At 38.0% G+C, this 23,558-nt stretch overlaps 1 protein-coding gene and 1 long non-coding RNA gene across 2 annotated transcripts; both read left to right on the top strand.

Annotated features, from left to right (window-relative positions):
* Window positions 1-452: 452 nt before the first annotated feature.
* Window positions 453-2,681, top strand: LOC124165688. The gene is made up of 3 exons (XR_006866285.1): window positions 453-944; window positions 1,757-1,915; window positions 2,211-2,681. It is a non-coding gene; the product is annotated as an uncharacterized LOC124165688 (long non-coding RNA).
* Window positions 2,682-18,537: 15,856 nt separating this feature from the next.
* On the top strand, window positions 18,538-23,347 carry LOC124165913. Its single transcript, XM_046543449.1, has 6 exons — window positions 18,538-18,733; window positions 18,832-18,948; window positions 19,395-19,539; window positions 19,690-19,800; window positions 21,429-21,573; window positions 23,136-23,347. The coding sequence occupies exons 1-6, from the start codon at window positions 18,698-18,700 to the stop codon at window positions 23,251-23,253; spliced, it is 672 nt and encodes a 223-aa protein (XP_046399405.1). The 5' UTR covers window positions 18,538-18,697; the 3' UTR covers window positions 23,254-23,347.
* The last annotated feature ends 211 nt before the right edge of the window (window positions 23,348-23,558 follow it).

A 23,558-nucleotide genomic window follows, 5' to 3' on the forward strand; every position in this document is an offset into this window, starting at 1 on the left:
GGTTTTAGGCGCAACTAACACTGGGGTGTCTTAGGGTCTGGAATACCCGATAGGGTAAGTGGGATATGCGAGGGCCCTCCCCTAGAATAATTTTCAGATAAATGTCCCAAAATGGAGAGTTTTACGGCTTTCTGAGGGATATTTTATTGATTGCTCACACTATATATTCTATCAGTAATATTAATCAAATTAAAAGAAATGGATTAAACTTTAAAATTTATCTAAGCTCTATGGGTGGGGAGGTTTATCCCCCAAACCCCCCTTGCTGCGCTAGTGATGTATAGTATGGTTGCAATGAAAAAGGAATGCAAATATAATTTAGGCAACAAAAAGTGAAAACAGGGACAAGCAAGTATTTTCGTAACTTTTGGTAACTATGGGAAATATATATTTGGCGTTTTAAATACCTAAGTTACCTATTTTCCCTATTATATTGCGTAATTATTTTTTAATATAACGGATTAAATATCGTATTTTGAAACTTGCGCCATAACGACCGGCGGCCATCTTGCATTGCACGTGACCCAACGAGGACCCAACTGCCATCGCAAATTGCGCAAGTGTTCCTGAAACCACAGCTGATATGTTTACATTCGTAGTTACCGTAGTTACTGTGTTTTTTGACTCTGCGAATTTAGCCATGGTGTAGAATCTTTTCTTACAAGCAAATTTACGTTGAAGTATGCTGAGGAATACGAAAATAATCCGTGTTTCGCTGTGAAGACTGGCAAAAAGGAATTGGAAAAATACTATTTCAGGCACTTTGAAAAGTTGTGTTACCTTGGCCCACAGTTTTCCCAGCCAACACAACTACTTTGAAATCAACGCCGGATTAAGTTTCTGTATACTGAATTACCGGATAAAGTGGATCTTAGTGGCACGAAGAGATATAAGAAGATACCTTTGTCATCATCAACACATATCTGCTGAGCTGACCTGTAAATGTAAGTAAATGGAACATTTTTTCGTTTCGTCAGTGAATCACCGAACTTGTGCCCATGTACCCTTTCGTATGTAATAATACGATAAATGAACCGCTAATTTATATCCAATAAGTATTTAAGATTATTAATTACTATGTTCACAGTGTAATCACGATTAAGCATGATCTTTGCTTTCGCCGCCATAGTAAAAATACAATCCATTCACCGATTAAGTTGAAATATCAGGTTTCTCGCAGAAGAATCTACTTTGTTAGTAGTTCGTTATGGTATTAAAGTATCAGTCTCAATCTCAATTTACTCGTATACGAAGGTTATTTCATGAAAATGAATAACCAATAAAAATATGTCGAAGAATTATAGTAATTAATAAGCTGTTCATAACATAGCCATCAATTTAACTCTCTCCGATCATTATCATCTAGGTATTGATTTGTGCTTCAGTTCATTTTTCACAAATGCCTAAATTGCAATGAAAGTCATAAAGAGATTATATCGTTATCAATTTTCACAATTTGCTGGTAATTTCTGTAGAAGTTGGAATTGAGGAAAAAATAATATCTTCAAAAAATAATATCTCAACTGGTTTTAATATATATTGGATATCAGTTTGTGAATGCAATGTGCAATAAACAGGACATAACTGAATTGCTATAGCAATAATGCTGGTGAAACTATTGTTAAATTAAATGTCTCATGCGACAGATTCCTATAAATTGTATCATCATGAATATTTGCCATTCTGTGAAAGACTTGACACATCTACCTTTGAAAATGAAGATTAACATGTATTTACTTTGTTAATTTCATTGCAGATTTCAGAGTTGGCCCTCATTGGAGGCAACACTTAAAGGAAATGATTATACGAACTTTCCGGAATGTCATAAAAGACAACTTGTCAGCAAACTATAGCCGGATAGGCTACAAAAAGAAAAGAGAATTTTCTGAGCTTGGCCTGAAAGCAATAATTTTTGGTAAGTTTTATATTACATTATTTTCATCATTAGATGAGAGGGTAGATAGTGCAGGGGCAATTCTAAATCAAAAGGATGTTTATTTGTGAAAACGCCCGAACAAACATATATCCCTTTCTTCAGTAAGGCTTATTTCTTTAGCTCTTCATCCCCACTACATAAGTTATTGTTTTACTTATCTCTTCCTTATTTTCCAATACATTGTTCCTCCAAAATTTTATAAATTACCTGTGATGATTAATTGGACTACATGTTGTTGATATCCTTGTCATAGGGAATACCTCTTCTTTTACAGATACAGTTCGACGTTACCACCTAAGTGCTTCATCTAAGGAACCAGAAAATTACATAAAGGATTGCCAAATTTAGGGATGCCTAGAAGAAAGGCCATCATATTGATCATCCTAATCAATATTGCAGTTCTCACTTATTAGTGGCAATAGTGTGTGTCAATTGGTGTTTTAACTTATAAGTTATATTGAATGACAATATTAAATTTGCTTTTAAATGTTAAATTTTATATCTTTGTGGAAGTATTCTTTAGCGTGCTGTTTATTAGTCTAGCTTGTTTTAAAATTCTGTTAGAAAATTTATTTCTTTAGTTGTTCCATTTTGGGAATTGAGATACATTAGAAAATAAATAGATTTGTGATTACATAAATGCATAAAAATAAGATAATTTATTTTTGTGTTTATAACCAAATGAGTCTGTCTAAATTAACCATGCCAGTTTCTCATGACTTTTTCAAAGAAATTGATCTTTATATTCTCTTGATTGGGTTCATTACTTATTTATAGTGAATTTCTCATTTGAATATGAAACCGTATATAAATTATGTGCATATAATTATGTACTGTCCTCAGTATTTCCTGTCAAATTCTTTCCAGTGAGAGAGTGAAATATATATTTTCAATCTCCCTCTTGAAAATGCATTACACACTCGCTGTAAATAATTTAGACTTTAAAAATTAGGTAGAGCAATTATATGCACAATTTGTATGGTTGACTATTGATTGCAACAATAGGAGGAGTTCATCAGGGGGGCAAGACCCCCAGAATGGGCCCCCAATATTTTTTATAGGTCAGCAACTCTGTTCATGTTCTTTAAAAGCTTAGGCTAAAAATATTTGGCACAGTGATCACATGTTACTGATCGTTTTAATTCTGATTGCAAATTCTCCTAAGAGGAGGATGGGGACCCCAATCTGGTTAATATCCATGATGGATAAGAATTAGATATCAGATTAATATCCAAGTTGGATATTATATGGATGCCTTTTGGTGGCAACTTCGATATTATGTGGATGTTCATACAATGTTAATGGATGAAAATTAGATATTAGGTAATATCCAAGTTGGAGATTATATGGATGGCATTTGGCGGCAACTTCGGATATTATGTGGATATCTAAGCAATGTTGTTGGATGAAAATTGGATATCCTTTGGATATTATAGTTGGACATTATAGATATTGTATGGATATTGTATAGATATCAATTGCTACTAGGGTGTTGAGCGAGTGAGAGAGTCGTTCACTCGTAGCCCAAAGAAATCACTCCGGAAGATTAGTCGTGAATTAGTAATTCCTGTTCCGACCGCTTGGAAAGTTTTAAGTAAACGCTTACAACTACGTCCTTACCGTTTACAGGTATTACAGGCTCTAATGCCTACAGACCACGGATTACCTACATGTCAACTTCACCTTGGAAATGTTGTTTCATGACGATGATGATTTTCTGGATCATGTTGTCTTCAGGGATAAATCGACCTTTCACCTCAGTGGACATGTAAAAACTAATAACGTGCGAATCTGGGGTTACTACAGATTCAGTCTTTGCAAACTGTGAAGCACAAAACGCTCTCTGTTCACTAGTCGCAATCTTTGCTACTACCGCTTTCTAGCGGATCGCGGCGGAAATATTTCACGCACATGTGCATTTCTGCTAAAAAACAAAACTCGATATGTATTTTTCGCGATTAAAGGAAAAGTGAACATTTTCAAGCGCGCGAAAACGCGACGGCAAAGTATGAATGGTGGGAAAACTCCGTGTGACGTCGTTCTGGTTCCCGCTGCCCCAAGTGAGGTGACCTTGGGGCGAGGCTCTGAGCGCTGATACGACGCAGAATGATAGCAGGTGGCAGAGTACCCTGTTAGCTGGTAGCGCTTGGCTTAAATAAGGATTACTAATACCTTATCAAGCGAAGAAAACTTCCCGACCTTTGATAATTTTAATAAGTGATTATTAAGAGATGTTTCCCTGAGCTCTGTGACTCATGCATGCATTGGAAATCTCAGACGATGTAAAAATCCAATCTAATCGTATAGATTCTAGGTCCCTGTGACGTCATGTGGAGTGGCATCGCATGAGTGCCAATCTGGCCTTTTTCAAATGAGGTTAAAATTGACCATTAACATTCGTCTAAACCGGTATTTCTAAAACCAAATAATTTGTATATTATGAATACACTTATGGTGGGTAACGAATCGCAATCAATGTCTTTCGTTTTCTTTGATGAAGGAAACTACCCAATTGCTTGATTTTTGGTCGATGATTAAGCAGTGTTTTACAGTTCAGAAAAAGGCAGAAAAAAAACATTTTAGCTGAAAAGAGAACATTTTAATAATTTATTTCCCTTCGTGATTTTTCTCCACCCGTTCTCCAGTCTCTCCTCACGTGATCATCATTTGATTTTTGTCTTGTGTGCCCAGTCCTCGATTTATGAATTTTCTTTTCCTTTGAGATCAGAGAGTGAGCTGAGAGATTTGTGACACATGGGTGCGATTTTTGGAGCCTCAGAGCGGCGCGGCGAGAGGAGAAGGAGATAGTTAAGGCTAGGAAAGAAAGTATGGTAGTCTAATCAAGAGTCTTTAAGAAAGTAGGCTTACGATTACATTTTTGGATGTTATTAGGCAAAAAACGAATGCAGTGAAAGAGAATTATTCTGCCCTCACCTCATACGAGGGTTGTGCATGAAGTAATCGATACCTCCACTGCGCCAACGCTCCACAATCGTCCACCAAATCAAATCCACTCATATAGTAGCCCTTGTAGTACTAGATGAGCGCAGTGGCGGCGCGTGCATATTCGCATGTTAGTAACTGTACACCCAATTGGGTGTTGTGGTACCTGAGGTTGTATCTTGTGTGTCCTTGTCCTTGTGTTTATCCAGCGACACGGAGCGCCACACACGGTGCTAACAAGAACTCATAGTCCAACATGTCTGCTACCATAAGCATCACGAAATATCAGAAATATCACGAAAAACATTATCTTCATTTATTGTAAAGAGAATTCTTCGCCAGTATTAAATACGCTCATCAATTTACATCTGAAACAATATTTAGCAAGGTGGCAATTTTTGAAAGGACGATCCAGTCATTTGATCAAGTCACGAACGTATTTAAATAAACATATTTTTAAAATTATACATTTGCGTATCTGGAAGTACGCAAGCACTTTAAAAAACAAAAAAATAATGGCAGGAATTGATTTCAAACCGAAAGTATAGTAAAATGTGCGTTTGAATGCAGAATACTTCTATACACGGGTTTTATTAAGATAATATCCGAGTTTTATTTTTACACCGCATTTCCACCAAAAAACACGGGTAAATAACTTATCGGTGCTGTCTGGGAAAGATGAATGAATTATAATAGAAAACATTGTATTCCTTTGCAAAGAGAAAGATAAAAATCCTGTCCACGCAGATATGGGATATGAAGCTCCAAACGCTAATGCTATCTCCTTGGCGAATAGGGTAATTTCCTTCATCAAAGAAAACGAAAGGCATTGATTGCGATTCGTTACCCACCATTAATGTATTCTTATTATACAAATTATTTGGTTTTACAAACCCAGTTTAGACGAATGTTGATGGTCAGTTTTAACATCATTTGAAAAAGGCCAGATTGGCGCCCATGCGATGTCACTCCACGTGACGTCGCAGGGACCTAAATGCTACACGAGTAGTCAGGAGTTTTACATCGTCTGAGATTACCAATGCATGCATGAGGCACAGAGCTCAGGGAAACATGTCTTAATAATCACCTATTAAAACTGGCTAAGGTCGGAAACTTTTCTTCGTTTTGATAAGGTATTAATAATCATTATTTAAGCCAAGCGCTACCAGCTAGCATCCTGCGTCGTCTCAGCGCTGAAAGCCTCGCCCCAAGGTCACCTCACTTGCGGCAGCGGGAACCAGAACGACGTCACACGGGGTTTTTCTAGCATTCATACTTAGCCGTCGCGTTTTCGCGCGCTTGAAAATGTTCACTTTTCCTTAAATCGCGAAAAATAGATATCGTCATTTAAAAATCTTAAAGCGTGAAATACGTACTCCAGGAGTAATAATCTTTCGATTTAGGCAATAAAAAATAATAGGAAACCACCCTATTATAAAAGAAAACTGTTTATTCCTTTGCAAAGAGAAAGATAAAAATCCTGTACACGCAGATATGGGATATGAAGCTCCAAACGCTACTGCCATCTCCTTGGCGAATTCACCTCTCTACAAGCATGCGATCTCGTGGCATCGCACCGGCAGCATATTCGGTTTACGCGATCGCTTGTGGCTGCTCGGGCGGGAAGAAGTAAGCGGGGGGCATGCCATGTTCAAATGGGTGCTGGGAGCAGACTCAACACGACGCGAGTGCGCATGCGCATATTTGCTGAATAATGCACACCCTGTATATATAACCACCAGCCGCCACTGGCTGAGCGGATTTTATTCGGTGGGCGATTGTTGACCGTTTGTGCAGAGTGAAAGTATCGTAATTCACCACAATTTTATTCTCAGCCAATAACAATGGCGCGAATGCGAGACGTCACGTTTGCAATATTGAGTTTTATTAATGCCCATGCATCTTCTCTTACTTTTTCGATGCATAGCGTAGCTGTAGGAACGTTTCAAAGTGGCATCTGCAAGTGATGTACGTTGCAAAGTGCCTTCATGGAATATCTCACTGCAGAGAAAAAAGCTGTAAAAATATTCAAAAACGTTTTGTGCAAAGTCTATGGAGCATTTGATACGTACAGGAGTATTGTTTGCCGCTGGGCTGAGGACGAGTACATCAGAAGGCTGTGCTCCAGGATTTTCAGCGGTCAGGGACGAGAACAAGCATTGGTACCAACTGGGCAAACACGCCCTTGTTTCTCACTGGAGGACAGGGGCGCAATTAGGAATTAAGGCTGGGGGGAGGGGTTTAGGTGCAACTAACACCGGGATGTGTGGGGTACGGTATACCCACCAGGATAATCGGTAGGTACGAGATTAATAAATTGCGGAATTTTATAGATAAATGGTTAAAATGGTGAGTTTTACGGCTTTCTGAGGGTTATTTTATTAATACTTACAATATTCTATTAGTAATATCGATCAAATTAAGTAAAATGGGTTAAACTTAAAAATTTCTCTGAGCTCTGGTGGGAGGGGGTTTATCCCCCAAGACCCCCCTCTCGCCCAGTGAGAAATGGATCATCGAATCTACGTCGAATCTTCGTCGATTCGACGACTATAGATCGATATGTGGTTGACGTCGATTTTATTTGTTCAATCGACGTTTTTTCGACGTGTTATTCTCATTGGCCAGCGGGGTCAGCGTGTTGATTGGCTGAGGGGAGAACTTAGTGATGTAATTTTAATGTCTTAAAAATAACGGTGAGACGCTATTACAACATATGTGTCTTAAATAAGAAATATAAAATTAAATAATTATTTTATTTATCCATAAACATTGGTTTTAATCTCCGAGAACGGTTAGTGGTAGTTTTCTGGGGCCAAGAAATGGTCAGGTATACTGGACGGAAGGGCGAACCTTTTTCGAACCCTTTCTCGGGGTCTCAGAGATAATCCGGGTGCTCAGAAGACGGGCGTCACAGTATGAGGTAACCGCTGCCGATATGACCTGTCGTAGTACATTTTTTACTTTACTAATGTCAATACTTGGAGGTAAAGAAATACACCCATCATACTCATTGTCGTTGGGAGATTAAATACGTCTTTTGATCGAGGTTCTACGATGAGAAATAAGGATTTTACGAAAAGGCATGAAATTTACGCCCATTGCCTCCGCTGAATCGGCAACGCCGAAATTTTGTCAGTGGAGGGGGGAACGCGAAAAGCTCCTTTTTCTCCCCCCACTTCAACTTTAAGCTTGTCCACGTGTATGAGTGTATCCCGAATTCTTGTGACTAAGTTTCGCAAAGGTGTTTGGCAGGGTGTGAGCTTTCGCTGTCCCTCACTACTTCATTTATTCTTCTATATCAACATAGCTCCATGCGAGCCAAGGGTGCCTGGCAGGGGGTGACAAATCACCAAGATCACCACAAGCGCATGGAAAAATAAAAGCATGTAATCGCCATCTACATAATCTACATAATAGAGCCACCTCTAGGGTGTTTGGCAGGGGGTGACAAATCACCAACATGCAGCATGCAACAGGACCGCCACATGCACACCGCACGGTCATAGAAATATTACGCATACTAGCAAAATATGAGTGCTTATTCATTTAAAAAACTTGCTAATGGTTAGTATTTCCTAGAGCAAATACATGCAAGGTTAGAACTATGAAGAAAAACACGCTATGAGTGACTCTAGCGAGCGACGCCATTAATCCTATCAATGGAGACAACCTTTGATCAAAGGAGATATCCTTAATAGTTACGAGGGAAGAATGACATTTTAAATCTCTCTGTTTTGCAGTCTATTTCTTTTATTTTACGTCTACTATAGTACGATGGTAAACGAATGATATGATTCACGTCGTTTTAGAAAACATCTTCTTCGAATTTCCTAAGTAAGTTAAGCCTATACTTCGATCTACGCTCCTGTAAAGATTCCCATCCTAACTCGGGTAACATACTGGGAACGCTGCACTTTTTGTCGTAACAACTCATCGCAAATCTGGCCGCCCTGCGCTGTAGTCGACTAATTTCAGCTATCATTCCTACTTCATAAGGGTCCCGTACGCTAGCAGCATACGCTAGCGCAGAAAATTTGTGGTGTACAATAAAGAGGGATGTGTGGAGAAGGATCAGTAGAACATGCGTGGAGTCCTGTGAGACACATTTAGTGGAATATGTGTGGAGAAGTAGGCACCATGCAATGGGGGAATTGTACGCTGGTTTTTTTAGAGCGTTGACATACTTTTATCGAAATAAATAGAATATATAACAAGCTGACAAGGCTTTTAGCCGCTCATGTGTTTGACAATCTTCTGTGATCGTAGCTTATTGACAATGCCCTTTTCAGGGCTACCTCAGGTATTGGTTTGATTGGCTTTTATTTGAATGGCCATTCAAATTGATATTAGCGGTAGACTTGAGAGTGTGCAACAGTTCTGTGGATAACTTTAATTTTGGACTACCCTATAGAACATTTTAACATTCATGGCCTTTTCGCTTCCGTTCTCGTCACATTTTTTACTCACTTAAGGGGCGTATAGTATCATTCCTGGTGGAAGGGGTAAAGTGATTTGAAAGTCGTTAATACATCAGATTAATTATTTCATATAGCATCCGTACCAAATAGAGAAGAGAGAGTATTCTTAATTTATTAGCGAAAAATATACCTCATCAGGTAATAAACGTGAGCACCCTCGAGGGAATAAGTGGCCATAAGGTAGCAATAGCAAAGTTTTCTCTAAATAATGTGGGAAATTTTAAAACGGAACGTACAATTTTTATTTTTAAAAGGGCTGATTTTGATTGGTTTAAGAGTTATCTGAAAAATGCTTTCCCCGTGTTTCAATAATTAATGGTAAAGTTAAAGGTAGAGGGTACTTGGAAAGCTTTTATATCGCTCGTAACTTTGAGAATATATAGCTACATCCCTAATAAAGCAAAAAAAGAAGATAGCGAACCGAGATGGTATGACGCGGAAAGGAGAAAATCATTGAGGCGACTGAGAGTATGCCATACTAAAATGAAAAGAGTCATCACGGATTTATCCGCTAATGATCGCGAGTTAATAACTAAAAAATGAAGGTTATCTAAAGCCGGCACGAAGGAATGCGTTCACGAATATTAAAAGAAAAACACTAGTAGAGCAGTTACGGGATAACCCAAAAGCATTCTGGTCTTTTGTTAGGGAAGTTTAAGGAAAACGATCTACCGTGTGTTCGCGAGATACGATAATGGAGTTGTGTTGAAAAACAGTTCCAATAAAGCCAATCTATTAAATTCCTACTTCAAGAGCGTGTTCAGAGCCTTCTGAGAACTCACCCGAGACAGTGTACGATCTCTGCATACGAAAGATTTCGCTTATTGACATTTTTGCTCACGGAATAGAACATATATTGAAATTGCTCAGTCCAAATAAATCACCTGGTCCAGATGAAATCCCTTCTCGCCTTTATAGAGAACTGGCCTCCGAAGTTGCCCCCTTCTTGCAGTAAATATTCAGTAAATCCATCAAGCAACACGATGTAACCCCCTGCCAAACACCCTAGAGGTGGTAAATTTATCAATGATCGCTTCGATTCTCTACATTTATGAAATATTGACAGGATGACTTACATTTTCCATCAAAAGTAAGGATTAAATTCAGTTTCGTTCCTCATCATTGTTAACAAATGTCAGCCAGTTTGCATTGAAATAATTATTTTGCGCATTTGTTAGTGTTGCATGTGTAATTTATTGTTTGCGCTAACATGAACTTTAATCTTAACATAGAATATATGGATTAGAACATTTTCTATAAATAATCGCATAAAGAACATTTATATAAATCAATTTCATATTTATCGTTATAAATTTTATTTCATTTTTTCTACTTTTTCTTTCTTTTTTTGTTGTAAGTGGAATTTTTTTCATTTCGTAATTTTTTCTTCTCTTTTTTATTTCAAATACAAATTAAAACTAGAAGAGAGATGAAGGCGTAAAACAGAATCATTGAATGTAACTCAACGAAGCAGTGTGTAGTTGGATCTGTAGGATCATAGCGCTATCAGTTTCCCCGGTCGTAATATTATTGAATGCTAATATTAAATTGACTGACAGAGGGAAGTTTAAGGGTGGAAAGGTCGCTACAATGCGGATTCATTTTGAAATGTTTAATTAGCATACGGAGGGATATATTTTTAAAGATTTCTAGTTTATTCGGATTAATCTATTGTGGGCAAAGACCTCACAACCGTAAAGAAGATTATTTTATTTGATACCATTTGATTAAATCAGAGCATAATTTTACTTGGGGTATGCGGGAAAGTAAAGAATCGGGGAGAAAAGTGAAGAAATTGCTTGTCTTACTGATAATGCTTAAGAGGTGCAGTATTTCATTTGATTATTGAAAGTTAACTTATTGTCTGAACAGACACCGAGAAATTTGAGAGAGGTTACTCCTGATATTCGCGGTTATTTTAAGGATTGCCGTCGCCTTTTTATATTGGCGTCCCTTGTGGTGCAAATCGTTGGCATGAAAGCGTCTATGTGTACATTTAGCAACATTGATTTGTATTCTGCACTTGCGTGTCCAAGCGTGAATGAGTTTTAAGTGAGTGCTGAGTTTGTTTAGGTTTATGTCTCCACTCCATGGCGTCGCTGCGATTTCAGAGTCGTCGGTTAATACACGAAATGTTGTATTTGGTGCAGATGGCATGTCGTTCACGAAGTGTGTAAACAGTAGCGGACTTCGAATTGATCCTTGCGGAAGCCTGCTTTCATCGGCTGCAAAGACGATTGTGTTTTGGCTACGACGACTCAGAATTGCCACCTGTGCCTTTAGTTCCACTGTTACCACCATTAGTTCATTCCAGTCCCTGTATTGGGAAACCAACACCAGTTTTTTATTTTAAAAAATTGGTTTTCACATATCCTAGACGCGGTTGATGCGTGATGCGTCATTTTTTACTAAGGTCTTTGAGATTGGGTCAAAATGTATCACATAGGAGTGTATTCTAATTCTAAAAAATACAATCACTGAGGTTAAACTTCTGTGTATTTCAGTCTCCAGTACTCGATGAAATAATTTGCTGAGTGCAAAGATGACTTGCAAAGTTTTCGTTCCAAGTAAACCATGCCAAAAAACGAAACTGACAAGGATAAATCAAAACTTTTCAAATGCAATGGAATAGAGTCTCATGCCACTCAAGATAAAACCAATTCATATGTCTCCCACAAAAAAGCTTAAATTTATAGGTAAATATGAGTGCTTGCGGAGGCTTTCCCTGAAAGATTTTCCCATCGTTTTCATCATTACATAATTGTTGAAATATGACATGAATTATCTTTGGCATAGAGTTTCCTCCACAGCAAAGGAAAAGAGGTTATTCACTATTTAAGATTTTTAAAGTATTTTTTCAGGCTTATTGGACCCTTTCGAATGCTAATGTCATCTGTGAAATTATGATTGTTGTTACCAAAAGTGGTTGAATGTTCAGCTGTGAGCAGATGTAGTGAGGCCTCACTTAGAGTATGCTGCTAGCGTACGGGACCCTTATGAAGTAGGAATAATAGAAAGATGTTTTCTAAAACGACGTGAATCATATCATTCGTTTACCATCGTACTATAGTAGACGTAAAATAAAAGAAATAGACTGCAAAACAGAGAGATTTAAAATGTCATTCTTCCCTCGTAACTATTAAGGATATCTCCTTTGATCAAAGGTTGTCTCCATTGATAGGATTAATGGCGTCGCTCGCTAGAGTCACTCATAGCGTGTTTTTCTTCATAGTTCTAACCTTGCATGTATTTGCTCTAGGAAATACTAACCATTAGCAAGTTTTTTTAATGAATAAGCACTCATATTTTGCTAGTATGCGTAATATTTCTATGACCGTGCGGTGTGCATGTGGCGGTCCTGTTGCATGCTGCATGTTGGTGATTTGTCACCCCCTGCCAAACGCCCTAGAGGTGGCTCTATTATGTAGATTATGTAGATGGCGATTACATGCTTTTATTTTTCCATGCGCTTGTGGTGATCTTGGTGATTTGTCACCCCCTGCCAGGCACCCTTGGCTCGCATGGAGCTATGTTGATATAGAAGAATAAATGAAGTAGTGAGGGACAGCGAAAGCTCACACCCTGCCAAACACCTTTGCGAAACTTAGTCACAAAAATTCGGGATACACTCATACACGTGGACAAGCTTAAAGTTGGAGTGGGGGGAGAAAAAGGAGCTTTTCGCGTTCCCCCCTCCACTGACAAAATTTCGGCGTTGCCGATTCAGCGGAGGCAATGGGCGTAAATTTCATGCCTTTTCGTAAAATCCTTATTTCTCATCGTAGAACCTCGATCAAAAGACGTATTTAATCTCCCAACGACAATGAGTATGATGGGTGTATTTCTTTACCTCCAAGTATTGACATTAGTAAAGTAAAAAATGTACTACGACAGGTCATATCGGCAGCGGTTACCTCATACTGTGACGCCCGTCTTCTGAGCACCCGGATTATCTCTGAGACCCCGAGAAAGGGTTCGAAAAAGGTTCGCCCTTCCGTCCAGTATACCTGACCATTTCTTGGCCCCAGAAAACTACCACTAACCCCGAGAACAATCTTTGATTCCTATTAATTCTGTAACTTGACCGTTGAAGTTCGATTGCGTATAGCAGTTAGTTCAGTCTGGTTCAGTCAAGCTGTTAGTTCTTCGCAGTAAACTCGGAACAGAGACATTCGGCGCCGTATAGAAAATTTATTGTCGCATTTATTTTGCGCGACAAACTTTGCTAGCTCTAAATCCTGTTATTGGTATTTAAAATCCTTCTGAAACTTAATGAGCTTTTGGATGCGTATTAATCATCGAAAAAGGCATTCCGTCGCTTAGTAAAGACAAGCTTCACTACGTCTTCCATATTTCGGAATCGGTCTGCTTTTGGACCGCTGTATAACAGGTAGGATTAGCTTCCCCTATTTAATGTGTTCAAGATTTCCATTTTCACACATTTGCCACATACGCCGGACCTTCTATTTGCGTCCAAGTTCTTACTTCTTTCCTGCGTGGTATGTGATATGCACAAGCTTGGCGTTGAGACTACGTTTACCTCATTTCGATACCTTTATACTCGCGTCATAGATGTCAACACCTCACATTTTTTCTCAAGGATTTCTGATTATTATTGAAGATGAATACGAAGGACTTAAGATTACAAATCACCATTATAAATTTATTTCAGCCTTCATTTGTTTAGACTTTACGTGCTTGATTGAAATACGTCGTTGGCGCAGCAATAGATGCTCTTTATTAGCCGAAAAGATGTATATTTCCGCAATTATTAGTAGGAATCGTAGGTAAAAAGACGATATCTCGTCGACATAGAAAACTCGTCGATGGTGTCGACGTCGAAAACACGTCGATGGCGTCGACGTCGAAAACACGTCGATGGCTTCGACGTCGAAAACACGTCGATTTTCGGACCATATAGACATCGATCGATGTGTTACCATCGACGTTTTATCGGTGAGTACTTCGACGTCGAATCGACGTAGATTCGATGATCCATTTCTCACTGGGTCGCTGCGCCACTGCTGGAGGAGGCCTGCAGAACGGGACGGAGATTACATTGAAAACATTTGTTGTGTATTTGAAAAGTCATTCTTTCATGCGTGTAATTCTCATTACGTGCAATAAATAAATGTCAAAGAATAAAATATGGAGTATTACTTTCCGGGCAACCCTCGTACATTAACAATTTTTCATGCGATTTGAGCTGATCGCGGTGCCACTTTCGTGTAGCATACGTGATTTGACATAATTTACAGGATTCATTCGCTAATAACCCAAACAGGGGCGAATACATGGGAGTGGCCCAAGGGGCCCGCCCAGCCCCTTCGAAATGGAAAAAAATAAGTAACCTGAATAAATATGAAGATAATGGGCTTGAGAAAATTGTGATGCAAAGCTAATACCTTTTTAAAACAATGATATTTTAAGGATCATCCCACAAATTATTTATTTTCATTTACTTTCTGAATTTAGCTACCAAAAACTTATGCAAAACATTCATTGTGATTACTAATAACTTATTATTGGTATTGGCCCGCCAAAAAATATTATCTATATTCGCCACTAACCCCAAAAATGAATGCGGTAACTGGCTTAAGTTTCGCTTCCATCTCCTTTCTTAAATTTCAACGAGCTTTATCGTAATTTTGTGTCGAAATTCCATAAAAATTTCTCCACTAATTATCATTTTTTATGTATAGACAGTTGAAACCAAATGAACAATTATAAAAACATGCGTACTTTTAAGTGAAAGTTCAAGTGCCGATATTCTGTCCCCGGTGGTATACCAAAAAGAGGAAGATGTAATTAAACTTCCACTTTTGAAACCATCGTTGCTAGATAATAATCTACCACCAAGACGGAAAATGATTTTCACGCAGATCGATAGCACGGCACAAACTTTTCTGTATAATGTCCCCCACAGTCCCAGTATAGGCAATGTGAAACTTCGCCAAATGCGGCTTTCCGGAACGCAGATGTCAATTTTCAAATGGGAAAGGAAGCGAATTACTTTCATAGTCTACTGAGATGGAGTGAAGAGTGGAGAAATCCATAGTTGAAATAAGAATGTGTCCTCGTGACCTAGGTGAACTAAAAATTTCGATGCGGACTACCGGTGAGCTGTTGAAAGATTGCTAAACCGTACGACCTTTTTTGCTTGAGTTATAAACTAAACATAACCTCACTCTCACATTTACAACTTAGTGCCACACGCTTAAAATTATCTATTGCCGTAATTAACTTTCCACAAAATCGTGAGTAAACTTCTCTCGGGTTTCCCACCGGGTTAAAGGCTTCATAATGGCCATTATGAAGCCTTTAACCCGGTGGGAAACCCGAGAGAAGTTTACTCACATCATTCGCCGGGAAAGCATCAAATCTTTCTTTCCACAAAATCATCGAAGGAGGATAATATTTCCACCAGGGGCGGATTTTGGGGGGGAGGTCACATGATTCATGACACAAATTTTATCAAAAAATATTTTATTTTTATTAGTTTAATAGTTTTTATATCCTTTTAAAGGAGTGGAGGTAGTGTACACATACATACATGGCAACAAGTCCCAAACGTGAGTTAAGAGTTGTATTTGTCGTAAGCGTAGCACTCCCTACTGTAAAAAACGCACTTCTCTGCATACTCCGCGGACCCAGGTTATGACCTCCCCATCAAAATTTGATGCTTAATCCGCCATTGTGATGACTAAATAAATGAACAGATTTAAACTCGATGCCCTGCATGTCCGAACGCCGGTGCAAGGATTCCCGAGGGAAGACCGATGCAATCAGGCAAAAGAGGAGATAAACAGCATCGTGCGAAATGTTTCCGTGAACGTGAATTCGCCCAACATGATAATGCCATGCATAACAAGAGCGTACTCAGGATCGAAACTAGAGGGGGTCGTTCAAGTTGTAGCACAGGAAAGGCTAAGGAAACCAAAATTTCATAAAATTATAACAGGGCTTTATTAGTTTTTAAAATTAATCGCTCGGAAAAAATATTTTATCTTAGTTACATGTTTTATACGAATATCACTTTTCTTGGATTTAAAGAAAAATTTTTCAAAACTTTCTTTCAACTAAATTAATTTTGCTTCAAAGGGGGGGGGGCAGCTACCCCCTCCTGCCCCCCGCTGGGTACGCCCATGATGCATAAATAAAACATAGAGTACTGAAATGAATACCACAGCCATCGTATAGGCTAGCTAAATTAATTCTAAGGCCGTTTTACACGGGGTATGGAATTGCGCAGGTTAGAACTGCATTAATTTCTAAAGTAGCATGGAATTGCGCGAATGCATGAACGACATTAGAACATGGGCTACTTTGTCATCTCACGTCCACGCATTCTCGCATGTGTTCTAGCAATTCACTGCTTTACACGACGCAATTTTGACTGCGCCTTCGTAGACAAGTCAGATTGAGCAAGTACGTGCCCCATGTAAAACGGCCTTAAAGAATATAAGTTTCCATTATTATAATGCGAGGACGGACATAAATGCAATTTTTCAAATGTCGCCGGAGACCAAGTAGCTCGTCGAAGAAAACGCCAACCGGATGAAATTTGTTGGAAATTACATGAAATTTGTCATCTAATTTCCAACTATTGATTATTTTGAAATGGGAATTTTTCGCTTAAAAGTTGAAATATTCTTAGTTGTAAAATAAAAGCTAAAAAAAAACAATTGCTAGCCATGTTTTTTAAGGCAGCAAGGTGAAGATTTTGTCTACAGACCTCAGATTCGGATTCAGCAATGTACCCTCGGTGGATCGAAAAAATCTATTTGTTATCGAACAGCGCATTGGACTTAACTCAAAATGGCGAAAAATAAATTAAAGACCTCGACATTAACCCTAGACTCTCGGTCAATGACTTTTTACGGGAGGAGAGATGAACATCTTAAAATGCATAATGTTACAATTATTGCCACTAATTTTTACGCCTACTGTCCTATAGAAAAGTTTTGTGTGTTTTGTCGTATCTGCGATTATCATGCCAAAAAGAGCGGGTGGGTTGGGACCCTAGGAAAACTAGAAGCAGAGCAGCGTCGCGTCGCGGAGAGACGCGCATTGGGCCGCTCCAGTTGCTGATGCAGAAAAAACTCAAGGGGGGGCGCAAAAGATATTTTGAGTTACCTAAGGTAACTCACCTTTAATTTTATCGCAATAAAAAATAATCATGTCACATGAAAAGTTTAAGAAAGTTTTCATTAAATTAATCATACACATTTAAAAGACAATGCCTTCTTATGATGTAAAAAAAGTCACAATTGTGGTACTGCAATGTTTGGTAATGGGGTTGGACCCGCAAGGGGGGGCGCCCCCCCCCCCCCCCCCCCATATGTATCCGCCACTGGTCCGCTCGTGCCTCCTGCCTGCTCACCGCGAACGGAACAAATTCCATGTTGCAGTTTTAACCAATATGAAAATTATAAACAATTTTTATGGAACAAGAATAGGGGGAGAATTATTTGAACTTAATATGGAACTTGTACACGCCATTAAAGTTACAGAGAGAAAGAAAGCAATGCTACGAACAAATATTCCATTCAAATAATAAATAAAATTGATAAATAAATATAATAAACTAAAATATAAAAATTAACTACATTTTGGGACCAAACATTTTCAGCACGTAAAATAATTTAGTATACTTTCGCACACGTTCATCAGAAAACTCATCCATCTTCCCCAGAATGCTTCTAATAACTCATGAGAGTCCATGCGAATCTTTTGATTCCGCTACAACAATATACATATTCTACAAGTTTTGCGAGCTTCTCTTTGATTCCCGAAGGAATGGAATTACATGAGTGCCCACCGTGAATGGCAAATGGGTGGGACACATGACTGCAATTCTTTTTTTAACTTCATTTCCAACGACGAAAAAAACTCGAAGATTCATGGAACATCGTTAATAAGTCATGTTTGTTCAAACATTGCAAGCATGATGCGCAATCATTTCCGTGGGGCTGATGCGTAAACATGTGTTTAAAAAATGTTCATTCTTGAGAAATTTTTCCGTAATTACCACTTTACTACAGCTTGCACGCGAAAACTTGTCGACACTGTTCTAGAACGCAGTACAAAAATACGCGGTTTTATAAACGCCTTGGCGACCAGTGCACCGCATGTGGCAACTTCCGTACTACGAGCGGACGCTAAGTCGCTACACGCATGCGCCAGCTGCGCAGTCCACACCACGAGTGTCATGCGCATGCGGGACACTGTAGTGATTAAATGCGGGAAAACTGTTTAGCAAAAACATTTGCCTTATTAACTCTATGCTGGTCTATCTCATGGTAACATCTCAACATCTGTGACTTTGTATCACAAAATGAGTTCCGCTGATTCCATCAACAAGTCGGTAATGGTATGTTCCTCTCAGTAATTTGTTAATCTATATCAACTTACCTCCCAGAGTGAGTGTTAACTATGTTCTTACTTAACTTCACACTTATTTTATCGCAGGAGCAGCTAGATGATGTGGATTGTGACCTGATAGAGGCAATTAATAACTCCTTTCTAGCTAACTATCTCCATGTAATGCTGAAAAAACGTCTGGAAACAGAGAAATCAAGGATTGACGTAAGTTTCCATTATTTTTTTATCAATCCACTGCGCTAGAAATTGAGCTCGAGCCACGTAGTGAACCATCCTCTTCCTCAAATAATTTTGGAAAAGAATATTTGAGGTTGAGGTGGGCCAGTGTGGTAAAGGAGATCTGCGCAACTTTATCTGCTGCATATGCAGCGGATAAAGTTAGTCATAAAATATTTTATGGTGGAAAATGTATTGCTCATTCTGGTAAAAGATTAATCTGAGTCGAATTCATTTATAATTGATTGCTGTGGCTCATAGATTGACTTTTCAATATACAAGCTATAACTGCCAAAAATGGTAAATAAGCCGGTAGTAAAACGGCCGTAGATTATGTTGCGTGGGAAGTGAGTGTATTTACTTTGTTTCTATTGTATCTCCCACCTATTGAAACTTAAAAGAATGTATGCTTACGTTCCTCTTTCATTTTACAGGCTGTTTTGGATAGTAAATACCAAGAGGAGATGGTCCAATGTAAGAAGTTGAAGTTTGCGGTTGAGAGAGCAAATGCCACTGCTGCTGTCATCGTAAAGTCAAAAACTGTGGACGAGCATCACGACGTGCTCTCATTATTGTCAGGTATATATTTTAGTCACATTAAGATCGTTTTTCTTTTGTAATTGCCTTCCATATTGCCATAATGCTATGTGCTCCAAAATAATATTGGCTCGCTGCCTTAAATGTTTCAATTTTATCATGCCCCATTAAATGTTAGTGATTTTCTTTCAGGTGTATCTGATGATGTAGAGTCTCCTATGAATCTTCTGAAGAATGAGTTTATGAAGTCACTAAACCAGCTACCCATGAGAGGCTTCCAAAAGCCTGCCCCTGTTCAGTTGGGTGAGTCTATATTTGTGCATAGTATGCACGTATTTTATTTGAATATGTACATAACTCTAGTTTGCTCAAACTTCCATGAGACTGGGATTTCCATATTTACTTCCCTCAAAATAAGTGCAGAAAAAAGGACTTTTTGAGGATTGGGTTTTCTGAACTTCAACAATATTCCCAGCTTTCTTATTTATGTACTCATGGTGTTGTAAAACCAGGAATTACACTTCAGGTTTCAGTGGCATATGGTCTTAGCCCATTTTCTGGTATCCCATTGTGTAGCTTGAACGTGATTGACATTTTCATCCTCTGACCTCAAGGCTTCTTCAGGTAAATTCACGTAGAGTTTTTAATTTTGGACAGTTTATGTAGTAGCTGCTGTTTTATGTTATTGTTACCCTCTTTTATGACTCCAATCACTATTATCATTTTCATTATCTTTAACTATGTCATCATCTTTATCCAGTTGATAATAGCCAATATGTTAAAGCCAAGACTATATATGTTAAATATGTATGTACATAAATGGATTCTTTATAAGACATTTGAGCATTCAGCTTGAGTTGCCAAATCCTGAAGGTATTCATTCCTTGAATGAGCTATGTAGCCCTGTGAACCTAATATGTAATTGGGACCAGGGGCGGATACAGAAAACACTCAAGGGGGGGGCGCAAAAGATATATTGAGTTGCCTTTACTTTTTATCGCGATATCGCAATAAAAAATAATCAAGTCACAGGCAGAGTAAAATAAAATTTTAATTAATGTAATTATACACATATATAAGACAATGCCATCTTATGATATAAAAAAAGTCACAATCGTGGTTCTGCCATGTTTGCCAATACGGCCGGACCGGCAAGGGAGGGGCGCGCGCCCCCCATCTGTATCCGCCACTGATTGGGACACAAAACTATTATCCCTCCATATCTGTACCCTCAGTTCACACCCTTAGATAAGCTGTGTTCCTTTAATATTTATGGTATTTAATTACAGACTTATGCTATCTCTCAAAATGCAATTAAGAATAGATAATATTTACTTGAACACATTAGAATTTTACGTCTGTATTATGATAAGAAAAGAAAGAAGTCAATTCAAAAAAATGAATTAATGATATCATCTTGAGGTAGACCAATGCATGAAGAGAAATCTTAAAAAATTAAAAATTGCAATAGTTTAAAGCAATGATTTTTAAGAATTATTGTTTCTCGAATACTATCCACAGCATAATAGATTCAAACGAACTTAAAATTTGCCTAATAAGCATTTTCTTCAAAATAAAACATAACCACTGCTTTATGGGCATTGGTTCCTTAGTTATTAATGAGATTTTTCAATTTTAACTCTTGAAGCCTGACTCAGCAATATTCAAAGGATTATAACTTTATATCGGTTCAGCTTTGAGCTGTGATAAAGTGATCATAATTCATCATGAGGATACTGCTTTCGCATGTATAACTTTTAGTGAAATCGTTGATGGTCACCTGACATCCCTCTACCTGATTTGAATATGGTTGCCATTGCAAGAATGTGGTGGGGAGATTTAATGCATGAAGTAGCCTTCTATAATTGATAGGAAAATAATGTATAATATGTAGTTCGTTTAATTCATCTCTTGTTGCATCTTTCTCGCAGCCATGGTGGGACAGAAAATAAAGGAATGTGATAAGCTCCTTGAGAGTGCCCACACACACTGCAGTGCAGAATTTCCTGAAACGTCTGCCTTAGCTGAATCTTTAAAGAAAATAGTGGAACCAGATTTACTTCCAAGGAAGGAGAAGTATGTTTTGCTTTCTTATGTTTATTTATATGTGTAATATATATACATATGTTAGCAAACTTGAAGAAAATGCTTCTAGCGATGACACTTAAGGGTCGCAATTACATTTCAAATCACCCAGGCAAGGTTGCTCGACATTTTTAATTCTCCTGATTTTTTTATCATTTGTTGCCTACAAGTAGACAATCATGAAACGCTATTTTAAAAAATTTACAAGCCATACATTTTTTTTGGCAGCCATTTTTAATAGGGGGGCTGGGCAAATTTCGATGAAAAACGTGGTTTGCGTAAAGTTTAATTTCGAATCTATTTTAAAAGATATCAGAATAATTTAAAAACCAGTGTGTTCAGCAGGAACTGAACTTTAGGAAACCACTTTTATAAATTTTCTACCATAAACACTCGGTCAAAATCTTTCCATAAAAACTCAGGAAAAATTTGTCGATACTAACCTTTTTAACACCATAAATTACTTACTTATTATATAATAAACACCAAAAAAACTGCTGCGGGACGTGTATCCGTGATCACGGAGCGCGGTCGTGCACTGAGGGGCTTGGAAAATGGGAACACAGTGCTCCCGTGAATGCAGCTAGGGTCCGATCACTTCCGTTTTACGAAGTGGATTGTAATGGAAATAATAAGCCTGATGTATCCTAGAATTGATGCTGTAATTCCGGTGATTTTGCATCCAATATTATTATTTTTTTTCATAAAGATCACGGAAAATATTGAGCGAGAGTGAAAATCATGCACGGATAATCTGCAACACGGATATACCACAGACGGATAATCGGGAGTTTCCTGTATGAGTTAATTTTTATAATTTAAAGAAAATAGTTAATGTTAAAATAAAATGAATCTTGACTGTTGAATGATTAGTGAACTATCAGCATCGTTGATGGTCAAGGAACTGGCTAAAGTTTCTTTGGTATTGAAATTAATGCTGATGTACATAATCATAACACCAGAGCATCCAAGGATTTTAGGGTGGTCACTCATAGCCTCACCCTCTTTAGTAAAAACCTCCCACATAAATTAAGGGAAACAAGACCCTTTTCTCTGTTCAAATCCCAACTGTATAAATACCTCCTCAGTAATTCCTTCTATTCTGTGGATGAATTTATTTCGTTGAAGTGGAATATCTGACTGGTACTTTGTATATAAATACGACCTATGTATATTTTATTTTCCTGTATCTTGACTTGTTCTATACATGTAACCGCATGTCCTGGAGCTAATAAATAAATAAAATAAATAAATCTAAGAATGACATTGCAGGAGGAGCACTATCACGCTCGTGGCACTTTTTGCGAGAGATAGCAGGAGTGTGATAGCATTCCCCGGTACTCTAAGGGTTAAAGGCTGGAGCTGTGGAAAAATTGTCTTGCAAAACTCATTGATGCACTCACACGATTTTCTGTTGCCTAAATTAAATATTGAGTTTTGAAATCATAGCATTTTACCTTCCCTTGATAAAATACTTTTTAAAGCTTCTGTAAAATTGTTATGGCAAATGATGGTGCAAATCGTGTATAATTCCTTTTACTTTATTTTTTCAGGTGTGTTTCTTTAATGGATGCCATTACTACCAAATCACTTGAAGTGTCGGCACAAATTGCTACTAATTCTGCAAAAATGTTTTCTGAAGAAAGCAGCAAAATTAGAGGAATGCCATAGTAGACTTTGAAGGATTAAATTCCTATATTTTTCATAATTATTTAAGTTGTTTGTTATGTAAATTTTAATTAAAATTATTTTTTGTGCATTGCTACATGATTTTTTATCATTTCTTATGATGCATCTGGTAGAGAGCTATCATGTAGTCATAAAGACAAGTCCGAGATGGCCACTAGTGGGAGGACTTGCACATCACATGCTCCGTTAAAGTTTGCTTTCTTTGTGGTTTGTGTTCTATTCCCAGTGAATTTTACCCTTCGTGTTAGTGCAATTTCACCATGTGCGCCCCCCACATCATTTGTGCA

Source organism: Ischnura elegans, chromosome 9, assembly GCF_921293095.1.
Source record: "Ischnura elegans chromosome 9, ioIscEleg1.1, whole genome shotgun sequence".
Classification (NCBI taxonomy): domain Eukaryota; kingdom Metazoa; phylum Arthropoda; class Insecta; order Odonata; family Coenagrionidae; genus Ischnura; species Ischnura elegans.